The sequence below is a fragment of the Oncorhynchus masou genome, unplaced genomic scaffold, assembly GCF_036934945.1.
Source record: "Oncorhynchus masou masou isolate Uvic2021 unplaced genomic scaffold, UVic_Omas_1.1 unplaced_scaffold_1723, whole genome shotgun sequence".
NCBI lineage: Eukaryota > Metazoa > Chordata > Actinopteri > Salmoniformes > Salmonidae > Oncorhynchus > Oncorhynchus masou.
In genome coordinates this window covers 53687-70489 of record NW_027007402.1, presented here as the reverse complement: position 1 = coordinate 70489, position 16803 = coordinate 53687, and the positions used below count along the sequence as shown (strand labels likewise).

At 49.6% G+C, this 16803-nt stretch overlaps 1 protein-coding gene across 1 annotated transcript in view; it reads right to left on the bottom strand.

Annotated features, from left to right (window-relative positions):
- Positions 1–2429: 2429 nt before the first annotated feature.
- The window catches only part of LOC135532096 (protein jagged-1b-like), a 61028-nt gene continuing 46654 nt past the window's right edge, over positions 2430–16803 (bottom strand). Inside the window, exons 6-8 of the mRNA XM_064959734.1 lie at positions 4430–4560; positions 2524–2622; positions 2430–2434 (exon numbers count right to left, since the gene is read on the bottom strand). Coding sequence (XP_064815806.1) covers positions 2430–2434; positions 2524–2622; positions 4430–4560 — 235 coding nt within the window. The remainder of the gene's footprint in view (positions 2435–2523; positions 2623–4429; positions 4561–16803) is intronic.

Genomic DNA, 16803 nt, shown 5'->3' with positions numbered 1-16803 from the left:
CTCACAGTAACTACCCTACCCCTCTCACAGTAACTACCCTACCCCTCTCACAGTAACTACCCCCTACCCCTCTCACAGTAACTACCCTACCCCTCTCACAGTAACTACCCTACCCCTCTCACAGTAACTACCTACCCCTCTCACAGTAACTACCCTACCCCTCTCACAGTAACTACCCTACCCCTCTACCCATCTCACAGTAACTACCCTACCCCTCTCACAGTAACTACCTACCCCTCCTCACAGTAACTACCCTACCCCTCTCACAGTAACTACCCTACCCCTCTCACAGTAACTACCTACCCCTCTCACAGTAACTCCCTACCCCTCTCACAGTAACTACCCTACCCCTCTCACAGTAACTACCCTACCCCTCTCACAGTAACTACCCTACCCCTCTCACAGTAACTACCCTACCCCTCTCACAGTAACTACCCTACCCCTCTCACAGTAACTACCCTACCCCTCTCACAGTAACTACCCTACCCCCTCAACACAGTAACTACCCTACCCCCTCTCACAGTAACTACCCTACCCTCTCACAGTAACTACCCTACCCCTCTCACAGTAACTACCCTACCCCTCTCACAGTAACTACCCTACCCTCTCACAGTAACTACCTACCCCTCTCACAGTAACTACCCACCCCTCTCACAGTAACTACCAACACCCCTCTCACAGTAACTACCCTACCCCTCTCACAGTAACTACCTACCCCTCTCACAGTAACTACCCTACCCCTCTCACAGTAACTACCTACCCCTCTCACAGTAACTACCCTACCCCTCCCCAACACAGTAACTACCCTACCCCTCTCACAGTAACTACCCTACCCCTCTCACAGTAACTACCCTACCCCTCTCACAGTAACTACCTACCCCCTCTCACAGTAACTACCCTACCCCCCCTCAACCCCTCTCACAGTAACTACCCTACCCCTCTCACAGTAACTACCCCTACCCATCTCACAGGACTCACCCACCCCCCTCTCACAGTAACTACCCTACCCCTCAGTAACTTCCTACCCCTCTCACAGTAACTTCCTACCCCTCTCACAGTAACTACCTACCCCTCTCACAGTAACTACCCTACCCCTCTCACAGTAACTACCCTACCCTCTCACAGTAAACTACCCCTCTCACCTACCTACCCCTCTCACAGTAACTACCTACCCCTCTCACAGTAACTACCCTACCCCTCTCACAGTAACTACCTACCCCTCTCACAGTAACTACCCTACCCCTCTCACAGTAACTACCTACCCCTCTCACAGTAACTACCCTACCCCTCTCACAGTAACTACCCTACCCCTCTCACAGTAACTACCCTACCCCTCTCACAGTAACTACCCTACCCCTCTCACAGTAACTACCCTACCCCTCTCACAGTAACTACCCTACCCCTCTCACAGTAACTACCCTACCCCTCTCACAGTAACTACCCTACCCCTCTCACAGTAACTACCCACCCCTCTCACAGTAACTACCTACCCCTCTCACAGTAACTACCTACCCCTCTCACAGTAACTACCCACCCTCTCACAGTAACTACCTACCCTCTCACAGTAACTACCCACCCCTCTCACAGTAACTACCCTACCCCTCTCACAGTAACTACCCTACCCCTCTCACAGTAACTACCTACCCTCTCACAGTAACTACCCTACCCTCTCACAGTAACTACCCACCCCTCAACAGAGTAACTACCCTACCCCTCAACACAGTAACTACCCTACCCTCTCACAGTAACTACCTACCCCTCTCACAGTAACTACCCTACCCCTCTCACAGTAACTACCCTACCCCCCTCTCACAGTAACTACCTACCCCTCTCACAGTAACTACCCACTCTCACAGTAACTATCCCCCTCTCACAGTAACTACCCTACCCCTCAACACAGTAACTACCCACCCCTCTCACCTACCCCTCTCACAGTAACTCCCTAGGAGGTCCCTCTCACAGTAACTACACTACCCCTCTCACAGAGAGTGGGGAGGGGAGAGAGAGTGAGGGAGGAGTAACTACCCAGTGGAGGGAGGAGTAACTACCCACCCCTCTCACAGTAACTACCCTACCCCTCAACAGGGAGGAGAGACTCCCTGGGGAGGAGAGAGTGGACCCCACCCATCTCACAGTAACTACCCCAGAGAGTGGGGATCTCACAGTAACTAGTACCCCTCTCACAGTAATTACTACTAGGAGAAGGGGACCCTCTCACAGGAAAGGTGAGGGGAGGGACAGTAAGGGGACCCCTCTCACAGTAAGTACCCTACCCCTCTCACAGAGGGGGAGGAGAGAGACCCATCTCACAGGAATTCAGAGGAGGGGGGGGACAGAACTAGAGGGGAGAGGGGGGGGTAGTGGGGGAGACAGTGGGGGAGGACCCCTCTCACAGTAAATACCTACCCCTGGAGGGAGAGAGGGACTACCTACCCTGGAGAGAGTGGGGGAGGGGAGGAGAGAGTCAACACAGGACTACCTAGGGGGACAGTAGACTACCTACCCTCTCACAGGAAGACCTACCCCTCTCACAGTTGACTCCAGAGTAGGGGACACAGGAACAGGAGGGAGGGAGGAGCTGCTGCAGGGGGAGACAGGGCTGTTTGGGACAGAAGTTCAGATCTGAGAGAGGGGGAGGAGAGAGTGGGGGAGGAGAGAGTGGAGGGAGGAGAGAGAGAGAGGAGGAGAGAGTGGGGGAGGGGAGAGGAGAGAGAGAGGGGGAGGGAGAGGAGTGGGGGGAGGAGAGAGAGGGGAGGGAGGGAGAGAGAGAGGGGGGGAGAGAGAGAGGGGAGGGAGGGGAGGAGAGAGGGAGGGAGGAGGAGAGAGAGAGGGAGAGGGAGAGAGTGAGAGAGAGGGGAGGAGAGAGGAGGGAGGAGAGAGTGGGGAGGGAGAGAGAGGGGAGGGAGAGAGTGGGGGAGGGAGTGGGAGAGAGAGAGGGGGGGGAGAGAGAGGGAGGGAGGAGGGAGAGAGGGGGAGGAGAGAGAGAGAGTGGGGGGAGGAGAGAGGGGAGGGGGAGGGGAGAGAGATGGGGGAGGAGAGAGAGGGGGGGAGGAGAGAGTGAGGAGGAGAGAGAGGGGGGGGGGAGGGAGGAGAGAGGGTGGGGGGGGAGGAGGGGTGGGGGAGAGAGTGGGGGGGAGAGGGAAGAGAGAGAGGGGGAGGAGAGAGTGGGGGGGAGGAGAGAGAGTGGGGGAGGAGAGAGTGGGGGGGGGAGGAGAGAGAGAGGAGAGGGAGAGGGGGGGGAGGAGGAGAGAGTGGTGGGGGGAGGAGAGAGAGGGGGAGGAGGGGAGGAGGGGGTAGGGGAGGAGAGAGTAGGGGTGGAGAGAGAGAGGGATGGATGGAGAAAGACAGAGGAAAAGAGAAGGACTTAGAGATAGCACTGGTGGAAAAAGCAGCACACTTATCTTCACCATGGTGCCATTAGGTGCCAGTATGAGTAATGGTGCCATTATGAGTAATGGTGGCATTATGAGTAATGGTGGCACTATGAGTAATGGTGGCACTATGAGTAATGGTTGCACTATGAGTAATGGTGCCATTAGGTGCCAGTATGAGTAATGGTGGCACTATGAGTAATGGTGGCACTATGAGTAATGGTGGCACTATGAGTAATGGTTGCACTATGAGTAATGGTGCCATTAGGTGCCAGTATGAGTAATGGTGGCACTGTGAGTAATGGTGGCACTATGAGTAATGGTGGCATTATGTAATGGTGACACTATGAGTAATGGTTGCACTATGAGTAATGGTTGCACTATGAGTAATGGTGCCATTATGAGTAATGGTTGCACTATAAGTAATGGTGCCATTATGAGTAATGGTGGCACTATGAGTAATGGTGCCATTATGAGTAGTGGTGGCACTATGAATAATGGTGGCATTATGTAATGGTGACACTATGAGTAATGGTGACACTATGCGTAATGGTGGCATTATGAATAATGGTGGCATTATGTAATGGTGACACTATAGTAATGGTTGCCACTATGAGTCATGGTGCCATTATGAGTAATGGTGGCATTATGTAATGGTGACACTGAGTAATGGTGGCATTATGAGTAATGGTGGCACTATGAGTAATGGTGCCATTATATGTAATGGTGCCATTATGATTAATGGTGGCACTATGAGTAGTGGTGGAATTATGCAATGGCGACACTATGAGTAATGGTGGCACTGTGAGTAATGGTGGCACTATGAGTAATGGTGGCACTATGAGTAATGGTGGCTCTATGAGTAAAGGTGACAAGTGAAGTATTTAAGAGAATAGTTTAATTCTAACTGTACTGTAGGGAGAAAAGTGTCACTCAGTAAAACAACTTTTGACAAAGAAAACATGGGAGAAAACATTGGAGCGACACTATAAAACAGGCCGGCTATGTCTGAGGAAGGGAGGTTTATGAACAAGAGACAGCAGAGGAATAAAGTGTACCTTTGTCACAGAGATGTCCTCCCCAGTTGGTATCACACAGACACTGCCATGGTTCAACACAGGTTCCATGGATACAGCCAGGGTGAGGATTACACTGGTCACAGTACTGCCCCTGCCAGCCATACAGACACCTGGAAAACACACACCAGTGGTGTCACTAGGCTTTGGGGATTGAGCCCTAAACCTTTAGGTCAGGTGTCCAACTCATTCCACAGAGCGCTGGGAGTGGGGCTTTCCGCACCACCCTTATACTTGATTGATTATTTAAAATGTCACTAATTAGTAAAGAACCTCCCTCACCTGGTTGTCTAGGTCTTAATTAAAGGAAAAAACAAAAACCTGCAGACGCTCGGCCCTCCGTGGAATGAGTTTGACACCTCTTCTTTAGATGGTTTTCAGTCTCACAGCAGTTTCCATCATCATCATTATTCTGGACTGTGGACCTCGGTTCATCTTTCAAACACCCATGTGGGTTAGTATTCTCCTAAAAACCAATGAGTAGAAGGGAGAGGCAGGACTTGGCCAATCTAAAATAAAACCAAGTTCGTTTTACACATGAGAGCAGTTTGGAATTAAATGATTTAATAACGTGTGTGGGACAGAAAAAGAGAAAGAGCGAGGGAGTGAAGGAGAAAACGAGCGTCAAAGTGCACACGAAAGAGCGCTTCGGTACTGTGGGGTTCTTTAATCAGTTTGTCTCAGACAGGTCGGAGCCTGTTGAGTTGTATGTAGGTTTTTGGCAGTACACTGTAGATGTACAGTATGTGCTCTAGAGTCCAGATAGATAGATCTCTCAATGTTCTGATCTCTCAACGTTCTAATCTCTCACGTTCTGATCTCTGTTCTGATCTCTCAATGTTCTGTTCTCAACGTTCTAATCTCTCAATGTTCTGATCTCTCAATGTTCTGATCTCTCAACGTTCTGACGTTCTGATCTCTCAACGTTCTGATCTCTCAACGTTCTGTTCAATGTTCTGATCTCTCAATGTTCTGATCTCTCAACGTTCTAATCTCTCAATCTCTCAACGTTCTGATCTCTCAATGTTCTAATCTCTCAATGTTCTGATCTCTCAATGTTCATCAATGTTCAAAGTGCACCAAATTCTTTTCTTTTTCCCCCAGGGGAAGGAAAGCCTACAGGCTTTGAGCTAAGCCCCCAATATCTTCAAATCTTAGAAACGCCCGACACACACACAAACAAGAAGTAAGACACCCGAGACACACACAGGTAGTTAAGGTATCTAAATCTCTTTCTCTCTGTGTGAAAGGTTGCAAGATCAAAGTCCCGATCTGACAAGGTAATGAGTGGCTTCAGGATATCATTGAGTGGCCCAGACTCATGAAGCTGGTTGAGAGAATACCAAGATTGTGCAAAGCCGTCATCAAGGCAAAGGGTGGCTACATTGAAGAATCTCAAATACAAAATATATTTTGATTTGTTTAACACTTTTTTGATCACTACATGATTCCATAAGTGTTATTTCATAGTTTTGATGTCTTCATTATTTCTAATGGTTTGTAAATGTGATAATTCTGTTTTATTTGTAATAAAAACCTGTTTTTGCTTTGTCATCACTGGGTATTGTGTGTAAATTGATGAGAATTTGTTTGAGAATAAGGCTGTAACCCAACAAAATGTGAAAAAAGTCAAGGGGTCTGAATACTTTCCCATGGCACTCCACACACACACACACACACACACACACACACACACACACACACACATTTAGCAATGATGTTTGTGTCAGAGCATTTTCAACAATGCGTGGGAAACACACAGAAGTATTTAGTGTGAACCAACACAAAACCAAAATTACAGCTGGTTCCCAAGGGGACCGTTAGCAAGGCTAAAATTAGCATTATGTGGACAGACTGTCTCTCCGTCTGTCCTCACGACACAGACATGGCTTGGCAGTAGTAAGACTACCCTTCTGTGGTAGGACCATCACTCTGCCTGCTCATGCTGTACACTACCCCGATGTCGTTGTTCTTAGCAATAGGTAGTACATCATAGAGCAGGGCTCGTCAACCCTGTCCCTGGAGAGACACCCTCCTGTAGGTTTTAACTCCAACCCTGTCCCTGGAGAGACACCCTCCTGTAGGTTTTAACTCCAACCCTGTCCCTGGAGAGACACCCTCCTGTAGGTTTTAACTCCAACCCTGTCCCTGGAGAGACACCCTCCTGTAGGTTTTAACTCCAACCCTGTCCCTGGAGAGACACCCTCCTGTAGGTTTTAACTCCAACCCTGTTCCTGGAGAGAGACCCTCCTGTAGGTTTTAACACCAACCCTGTTCCTGGAGAGAGACCCTCCTGTAGGTTTTCACTCCAACCCTGTTCCTGGAGAGAGACCCTCCTGTAGGTTTTAACTCCAACCCGGTTCCTGGAGAGAGACCCTCCTGGAGGTTTTAAGCCAACCCTGTTCCTGGAGAGAGACCCTCCTGGAGGTTTTAACTCCAACCCTGTTCCTGGTACAAAGAGACCCTCCTGTAGGTTTTAACTCCAACCCTGTTCCTGGAGAGGACCCTCCTGAAAATAGGTTTTAACTCCAACCCTGTTCCTGGTTAAAGAGAGACCCTCCTGGAGGTTTTAACTCCAACCCTGTTCCTGGAGAGAGACCCTCCTGTAGGTTTTAACTCCAACCCTGTTCCTGGAGAGACCCTCCTGTAGGTTTTAACTCCAACCCTGTTCCTGGAGAGAGACCCTCCTGGAGGTTTTAACTCCAACCCTGTTCCTGGAGAGAGACCCTCCTGGAGGTTTTACACTCCAACCCTGTTCCTGGAGAGATACCCTCCTGAGGTTTTACACTCCAACCCTGTTCCTGGAGAGAGACCCTCCTGTAGGTTTGAACTCCAACCCTGTTCCTGGAGAGAGACCCTCCTGAAGGTTTTAACTCCAACCCTGTTCCTGGAGAGAGACCCTCCTGGAGGTTTACACTCCAACCCTGTTCCTGGAGAGATACCCTCCTGGAGGTTTACACTCCAACCCTAATCTAACACGCCTGATTCTAATAATAAAGTGGAGAGAAAACTCACAGGAGGGCAGTTCTCCAGGAAGAGGGTTGGAGAGCCCGGTCATAGATGAATACCAGCCATAATTGATATATAGACAGCACACAATGAACCAAAAAAGGGGCAAAGTGCCTTGATTTTCATCAGTAACAACAGACAGACACAAAAATACCACATATGATAACATACGCACTACACACACACAGATTTTGTGTTGTAGATATGTGGAAATAGAGTAGTGGCATGAGGGCACACAGTTAATCTGTTGTGAAGTCTGTTGTATTTAAAATTGTAGAACTGCCTTCAACCCGAACTCCAGGAAGAGTAGCTGCTGGGATCCATAATAAATACAAATACAAAGCACTGTTCGTAATGGCAGTAGCTGTAATGTCCAATACATCACTGTTCGTAATGGCAGTAGCTGCAATCTCCAATACATCACTGGTAATGGCAGTAGCTGTAATCTCCAATACATCACTGTTCATAATGGCAGTAGCTGTAATCTCCAATACATCACTGTTCGTAATGGCAGTAGCTGTAATGTCCAATACATCACTGTTCGTAATGGCAGTAGCTGTAATCTCCAATACATCACTGTTCGTAATCCAAGCTGTAATCTCCAATACATCACTGTTCGTAATGGCAGTAGCTGTAATCTCCAATACATCACTGTTCATAATGGCAGTAGCTGTAATCTCCAATACATCACTGTTCGTAATGGCAGTAGCTGTAATCTCCAATTCATCACTGTTCGTAATGGCAGTAGCTGTAATCTCCAATACATAACTGTTCGTAATGGCAGTAGCTGCAATCTCCAATACATCACTGTTCGTAATGGCAGTAGCTGTAATCTCCAATACATCACTGTTCATAATGGCAGTAGCTGTAATCTCCAATACATCACTGTTCGTAATGGCAGTAGCTGTAATCTCCAATACATCACTGTTCGTAATGGCAGTAGCTGTAATCTCCAATACATCACTGTTCATAATGGCAGTAGCTGTAATCTCCAATACATCACTGTTCGTAATGGCAGTAGCTGTAATCTCCAATACATCACTGTTCATAATGGCAGTAGCTGTAATCTCCAATACATCACTGTTCGTAATGGCAGTAGCTGTAATCTCCAATACATCCCTCTAATAAATAATAAATAATAATCCATAATAAACCCCGGGAAAGGTAGCTGCTGCCTTGGCAGGAACTAATGGGGATCTATAATAAACCCCAGGAAGAGTAGCTGCTACCTTGGCAGGAACTAATGGGGATCCATAATAAACCCCAGGAAGAGTAGCTGCTGCCTTAGCAGGAACTAATGGGGATCCATAATAAAACCCAGGAAGAGTAGCTGCTGCCTTGGCAGGAACTAATGGGGATCCAATACATATACCCCAGGAATGGAGTAGCTGCTGCCTCCAATAGGATCACTAATGGGGATCCATAATAAACCCCAGGAACATCAGCTGCTGCCTTGGCAGGAACTAATGGGGATCCATAATAAACCCCAGGAAGAGTAGCTGCTGCCTTGGCAGGAACTAATGGGGATCCATAATTAAACCCCAGGAAGAGTAGTTGCTGCCTTGGCAGGAACTAATGGGGATCCATAATAAACCCCAGGAAGAGTCAGCTGTGCCTTAGCAGGAACTAATGGGGATCCATACATAAACCCCAGGAAGAGTAGCTGCTGCCTTAGCAGGAAAATCCATAATAAACCCCAGGAAGAGTAGCTGCTGCCTTGGCAGGAACATCATTGGGGATCCATAATAAACTCAAGGAAGAGTAGCTGCTCTCCAATACATCAGGAACTAATGGGGATCCATAATAAACCCCAGGAAGAGTAGCAGCTGCCTTGGCAGGAACTAATGGGGATCCATAATTAAACCCCAGGAAGAGTAGCTGCTGCCTTGGCAGGAACTAATGGGGATCCATAATAAACCCCAGGAAGAGTAGCTGCTGCCTTGGCAGGAACTAGTGGGGTTCCATAATAAACCCCAGGAAGAGTAGCTGCTGCCTTGGCAGGAACTAATGGGGATCCATAATAAACCCCAGGAAGAGTAGCTGCTACCTTGACAGGAACTAATGGGGATCCCAATAAACCCCAGGAAGAGTAGCTGGCCTTGGCAGGAAAAAATGGGGATCCATAATAAACATCAGGAAGAGTAGCTGCTGCCTTGGCAGTAACTAATGGGGATCCATAATAAACCCCAGGAAGAGTAGCTGCTGCCTTAGCAGGAACTAATGGGGATCCAATAAATCCCAGGAAGAGTAGCTGCTACCTTGACAGGAACTAATGGGGATCCATAATAAACCCCAGGAAGAGTCAGCTGCTGCCTTGGCAGGAACTAATGGGGATCCATAATAAACAGGAAGAGTAGCTGCTGCCTTGGCAGGAAAATCCATAATAAACCCCAGGAAGAGTAGCTGCTGCCTTGGCAGGAACTAATGGGGATCCATACATAAACTCAAGGAAGAGTAGCTGTAATTGGCAGGAACTAATGGGGATCCATAATAAACCCCAGGAAGAGTAGCAGCTGCCTTGGCAGGAACTAATGGGGATCCATAATTAAACCCCAGGAAGAGTAGCTGCTGCCTTGGCAGGAACTAATGGGGATCCAATAAACCCCATCAGCTGCTGCCTTGGCAGGAACTAGTGGGGTTCCATAATAAACCCCAGGAAGAGTAGCTGCTGCCTTGGCAGGAACTAATGGGGATCCATAATAAACCCCAGGAAGAGTAGCTGCTGCCTTAGCAGGAACTAATGGGGATCCATAATAAACCCCAGGAAGAGTAGCTGCTACCTTGACAGGAACTAATGGGGATCCATAATAAACCCCAGGAAGAGTAGCTGCTGCCTTGGCAGGAACTAATGGGGATCCATAATAAACCCCAGGAAGAGTAGCTGCTGCCTTAGCATGAACTAATGGGGATCCATAATAAACCCCAGGAAGAGTAGCTGCTGCCTTAGCAGGAACTAATGGGGATCCATAATAAACCCCAGGAAGAGTAGCTGCTACCTTGACAGGAACTAATGGGGATCCATAATAAACCCCAGGAATACTATGCTGCTAGAAGGGACCTTGGCAGGAACTAATGGGGATCCATAATAAACCCCAGGAAGAGTAGCTGCTGCCTTGGCAGGAACTAATGGGGATCCATAATAAACGCAATACTATGAAGATTTGTTCTAATGTTATAGAAGGGAGGGCCAGAACAGTACAGAACATACTAAAAGGCTCGGGTCGGATGCGGGCAACAGATTGTCACTATCACAGGAAGGCGGTTGTGGATGGTTATTGGTAATTGCGGGCGGGTGAACAAACATCTGCCCCGAGCCTCACTAACACACACAACCCACGAGGGACGAGCGAGTCGGGAGATGTGATTAGCGGAGAGAGAAACAGACTGTACAAATAAAGACGGTGGTCTCTCTGTGATTAAAGAAGCTATTCACATCATGTATCTACTCTCAGACAAAACAAAAGAGGATTCCACAGTGGGACCACAGCCCTTCTGTTAACAAGGCCCTCAGTCCTTCCAGCCCTTCTGTTAACAAGGCCCTCAGTCCTTCCAGCCCTTCTGTTAACAAGGCCCTCAGTCCTTCCAGCCCTTCTGTTAACAAGGCCCTCAGTCCTTCCAGCCCTTCTGTTAACAAGGCCCTCAGTCCTTCCAGCCCTTCTGTTAACAAGGCCCTCAGTCCTTCCAGCCCTTCTGTTAACAAGGCCCCCAGTCCTTCCAGCCCTTCTGTTAACAAGGCCCTCAGTCCTTCCAGCCCTTCTGTTAACAAGGCCCTCAGTCCTTCCAGCCAAACTGTTAACAAGGCCCTCAGTCCTTCCAGCCCTTCTGTTAACAAGGCCCTCAGTCCTTCCAGCCCTTCTGTTAACAAGGCCCTCAGTCCTTCCAGCCCTTCTGTTAACAAGGCCCTCAGTCCTTCCAGCCCTTCTGTTAACAAGGCCCTCAGTCTTTCTAGCCCTTCTGTTAACAAGGCCCTCAGTCCTTCCAGCCAAACTGTTAACAAGGCCCTCAGTCCTTCCAGCCCTTCTGTTAACAAGGCCCTCAGTCCTTCCAGCCCTTCTGTTAACAAGGCCCTCAGTCCTTCCAGCCCTTCTGTTAACAAGGCCCTCAGTCCTTCCAGCCCTTCTGTTAACAAGGCCCTCAGTCCTTCCAGCCCTTCTGTTAACAAGGCCCCCAGTCCTTCCAGCCCTTCTGTTAACAAGGCCCCCAGTCCTTCCAGCCCTTCTGTTAACAAGGCCCTCAGTCCTTCCAGCCCTTCTGTTAACAAGGCCCTCAGTCCTTCCAGCCCTTCTGTTAACAAGGCCCTCAGTCCTTCCAGCCCTTCTGTTAACAAGGCCCTCAGTCCTTCCAGCCCTTCTGTTAACAAGGCCCTCAGTCCTTCCAGCCAAACTGTTAACAAGGCCCTCAGTCCTTCCAGCCCTTCTGTTAACAAGGCCCTCAGTCCTTCCAGCCCTTCTGTTAACAAGGCCCTCAGTCCTTCCAGCCAAACTGTTAACAAGGCCCTCAGTCCTTCCAGCCCTTCTGTTAACAAGGCCCTCAGTCCTTCCAGCCCTTCTGTTAACAAGGCCCTCAGTCCTTCCAGCCCTTCTGTTAACAAGGCCCTCAGTCCTTCCAGCCAAACTGTTAACAAGGCCCTCAGTCCTTCCAGCCCTTCTGTTAACAAGGCCCTCAGTCCTTCCAGCCAAACTGTTAACAAGGCCCTCAGTCCTTCCAGCCCTTCTGTTAACAAGGCCCTCAGTCCTTCCAGCCAAACTGTTAACAAGGCCCTCAGTCCTTCCAGCCCTTCTGTTAACAAGGCCCTCAGTCCTTCCAGCCCTTCTGTTAACAAGGCCCTCAGTCCTTCCAGCCAAACTGTTAACAAGGCCCTCAGTCCTTCCAGCCAAACTGTTAACAAGGCCCTCAGTCCTTCCAGCCCTTCTGTTAACAAGGCCCTCAGTCCTTCCAGCCCTTCTGTTAACAAGGCCCTCAGTCCTTCCAGCCCTTCTGTTAACAAGGCCCTCAGTCCTTCCAGCCCTTCTGTTAACAAGGCCCTCAGTCCTTCCAGCCAAACTGTTAACAAGGCCCTCAGTCCTTCCAGCCAAACTGTTAACAAGGCCCTCAGTCCTTCCAGCCAAACTGTTAACAAGGCCCTCAGTCCTTCCAGCCAAACTGTTAACAAGGCCCTCAGTCCGTCCAGCCAAACTGTTAACAAGGCCCTCAGTCCTTCCAGCCCTTCTGTTAACAAGGCCCCCAGTCCTTCCAGCCCTTCTGTTAACAAGGCCCTCAGTCCTTCCAGCCCTTCTGTTAACAAGGCCCTCAGTCCTTCCAGCCAAACTGTTAACAAGGCCCTCAGTCCTTCCAGCCCTTCTGTTAACAAGGCCCTCAGTCCTTCCAGCCCTTCTGTTAACAAGGCCCTCAGTCCTTCCAGCCAAACTGTTAACAAGGCCCTCAGTCCTTCCAGCCCTTCTGTTAACAAGGCCCTCAGTCCTTCCAGCCCTTCTGTTAACAAGGCCCTCAGTCCTTCCAGCCCTTCTGTTAACAAGGCCCTCAGTCCTTCCAGCCCTTCTGTTAACAAGGCCCTCAGTCCTTCCAGCCAAACTGTTAACAAGGCCCTCAGTCCTTCCAGCCCTTCTGTTAACAAGGCCCTCAGTCCTTCCAGCCCTTCTGTTAACAAGGCCCTCAGTCCTTCCAGCCCTTCTGTTAACAAGGCCCTCAGTCCTTCCAGCCCTTCTGTTAACAAGGCCCTCAGTCCTTCCAGCCCTTCTGTTAACAAGGCCCTCAGTCCTTCCAGCCAAACTGTTAACAAGGCCCTCAGTCCTTCCAGCCCTTCTGTTAACAAGGCCCTCAGTCCTTCCAGCCCTTCTGTTAACAAGGCCCTCAGTCCTTCCAGCCCTTCTGTTAACAAGGCCCTCAGTCCTTCCAGCCCTTCTGTTAACAAGGCCCTCAGTCCTTCCAGCCAAACTGTTAACAAGGCCCTCAGTCCTTCCAGCCCTTCTGTTAACAAGGCCCTCAGTCCTTCCAGCCAAACTGTTAACAAGGCCCTCAGTCCTTCCAGCCAAACTGTTAACAAGGCCCTCAGTCCGTCCAGCCAAACTGTTAACAAGGCCCTCAGTCCTTCCAGCCCTTCTGTTAACAAGGCCCTCAGTCCTTCCAGCCAAACTGTTAACAAGGCCCTCAGTCCTTTAACAAGGCCCTCAGTCCTTCCAGCCAAACTGTTAACAAGGCCCTCAGTCCTTCCAGCCCTTCTGTTAACAAGGCCCTCAGTCCTTCCAGCCCTTCTGTTAACAAGGCCCTCAGTCCTTCCAGCCCTTCTGTTAACAAGGCCCTCAGTCCTTCCAGCCCTTCTGTTAACAAGGCCCTCAGTCCTTCCAGCCCTTCTGTTAACAAGGCCCTCAGTCCTTCCAGCCCTTCTGTTAACAAGGCCCTCAGTCCTTCCAGCCCTTCTGTTAACAAGGCCCTCAGTCCTTCCAGCCCTTCTGTTAACAAGGCCCTCAGTCCTTCCAGCCCTTCTGTTAACAAGGCCCTCAGTCCTTCCAGCCAAACTGTTAACAAGGCCCTCAGTCCTTCCAGCCCTTCTGTTAACAAGGCCCTCAGTCCTTCCAGCCAAACTGTTAACAAGGCCCTCAGTCCTTCCAGCCCTTCTGTTAACAAGGCCCTCAGTCCTTCCAGCCCTTCTGTTAACAAGGCCCTCAGTCCTTCCAGCCCTTCTGTTAACAAGGCCCTCAGTCCTTCCAGCCCTTCTGTTAACAAGGCCCTCAGTCCTTCCAGCCAAACTGTTAACAAGGCCCTCAGTCCATCCAGCCAAACTGTTAACAAGGCCCTCAGTTCTGTTAACAAGGCCCTCAGTCCTTCCAGCCCTTCTGTTAACAAGGCCCTCAGTCCTTCCAGCCCTTCTGTTAACAAGGCCCTCAGTCCTTCCAGCCCTTCTGTTAACAAGGCCCTCAGTCCTTCCAGCCCTTCTGTTAACAAGGCCCTCAGTCCTTCCAGCCCTTCTGTTAACAAGGCCCTCAGTCCTTCCAGCCCTTCTGTTAACAAGGCCCTCAGTCCTTCCAGCCAAACTGTTAACAAGGCCCTCAGTCCTTCCAGCCAAACTACTACACAGGGCTACTATTTTTGATTTGGACTCAGTTACACTTTCAGTACTGTCCCCGTCATTTCTCAGCAGTTTAACAATCAAATTTAACACTGGCCTCTGCTCACTGCCCATTTCTGTTGAAGAATATCATCTCGCCAAACTGCAGAGGGACACAGGACTGTGCTTCTGAAAGAGTCCATGTCCAATGGCAGAGGATACCAAGTCTGGTCTTTAGCCTCACCTAAATGATGAGTCTGGTTTTGGCTGGAGCTTACATTGTTTTCACTGTACAGTACCATTCCTCCATAGAGCAGGGCACATCAATAGATTAGATAACGTTGATGAAAGTGTCACTCCTCAATATCACAACATTTGGCAAACTAAATTGAAGGGAAACAACATTGAGGATGACTCAATGAGAATTGTGAAATGTGAAGAAGGCCACAGCTTGATTTCAACCCCAGGGGTTCCCAACAGATGTTGCTGGCCTGCCTGACAGCAGGGCTTGTAGTCTGCAAAGGAACGCACCTGCCTCCAGCCATTCAGCTGGAAAGCACTAGACACTATGTTTGTGTCTGTGTTCCTGCCTGCTGTGTGCGGCGGTCATGCATTTCCCTATGGTGGGAAAGTAGCTCTTTGAGTAAATAAGAGCGCTTGCTGCAGTTTGCATGGACTAGTTATCTAAACAACCTGGTGAGGTCACAACATAGACTCTGTTAGAGGTCTGCACCCGTCTCCACTCTAAAGCCTTGGTTCCATTGTAACTTTAAAGTCAACCCAGGTTGGACTGGCCGTGGTGGGCTGGATGGCCCTGGTGGACTGGCTGGCTGGCCGTGGTGGGCTGGCTGGCTGGCCGTGGTGGGCTGGATGGCCCTGGTGAACTGGCTGGCTGGCCGTGGTGGATAGGCCCTGGTGGGCTGTCCGGCCGGCCCTGGTGGGCTGGCTGGCTGGCCCTGGTGGGCTGGCTGGCTGGCCCTGGTGGGCTGTCCGGCCGGCCCTGGTGGGTGGCCCTGGTGGGCTGGCTGGCTGGCCCTGGTGGGCTGTCTGGCCGGCCCTGGTGGGCTGGACCTGGGCTGTCTGGCCGGCCCTGGTGGGCTGTCTGGCCGGCCCTGGTGGAGGGCTGTCTGGCCGGCCCTGGTGGGCTGCCTGGCCGGCCCTGGTGGGCTGGCTCGAATTGCATTTCCAGTGCCTCTAGAACTTAGAAATGATTTAATGTTGCCAGGTAGCCAATGTGACTGTGCAGCTAGCTAGCTTTACTAATGTTGCAAGCTAGCTAACTAGATTTTGTAGGAAGTCCTTTGGCTACAACTAGCTAGATATCTAGGAAGCTAGTGAGATGTTGAAGAAATAATTTATTAATTAATAATTTATTTCACCCTCACCACGCTGTAACTAACATTACGCCATACTCTTGCCAATGTCAGTTAGACAAGTCTTTGCTAGCATAACAAGCATAACAATCTTAATTCCTACCTTGTTTGCCATATGGCATATAGCTCTAGCTCGCTAGGTTAGCTTTCAATAATGTACCAATATGAATAGCAAAAACCTCTTGCTAGCTAACATTAGCATGCTAGCTGTCATTCAAGGGCTGACTGATCTCATAACAGTTTTCTTGCAAAAACAAAATGGTTTGATTGAGCTAAAGTGTCTGTGTGGTGGTCGGCTGGTGGTCAGCTGGTGGTCAGCTGGTGGTCAGCTGGTGGTCAGCTGGTGGTCAGCTGGTGGTCAGCTAGTGGTCAGCTGGTGGTCTAGAATCACTTGTGGTCAGCTGGTGGTCGGCTGGTGGTCAAGGCTGGTGGTCAGCTGGTGGTCAGCTGGTGGTCAGCTGGTGGTCAGCCGTGGTCAGCTGGTGGTAAATTGAGCTGGTGGTCACTGGCCTGGTCAGCTAATGGTCAGCTGTGGTCAGCTAGGTGGTCAGCTGGTGGTCAGCTGGTGGTCAGCTGGTGGACAAATCACCTTTCAACTGGTGGTTGCATAGTAAGTGTCAGAGACCAATACAATAAACTGAGTGGCCGAGTTACAGTTTGGACTTAAATCAGCTTGATAAATCTATGGCAAGACTTGAAAATGGCTGTCTATCTATGATCAACAACCACCTTGGCATGAGGAATTAATAAAGAATAAAAATGGGCAGATATTGTACTATCCAGGTGTTCAAAGCCATGAGACTGACCCAGAAAGACAGCTGTATTCACTGCCAACGCTGATTCTAACATGTATTGACTCAGGGATGTGAATACTTATGTAAATGAGATATTTCTGTATTTTATTTTCAAAACATTTACAAAAATGTCTA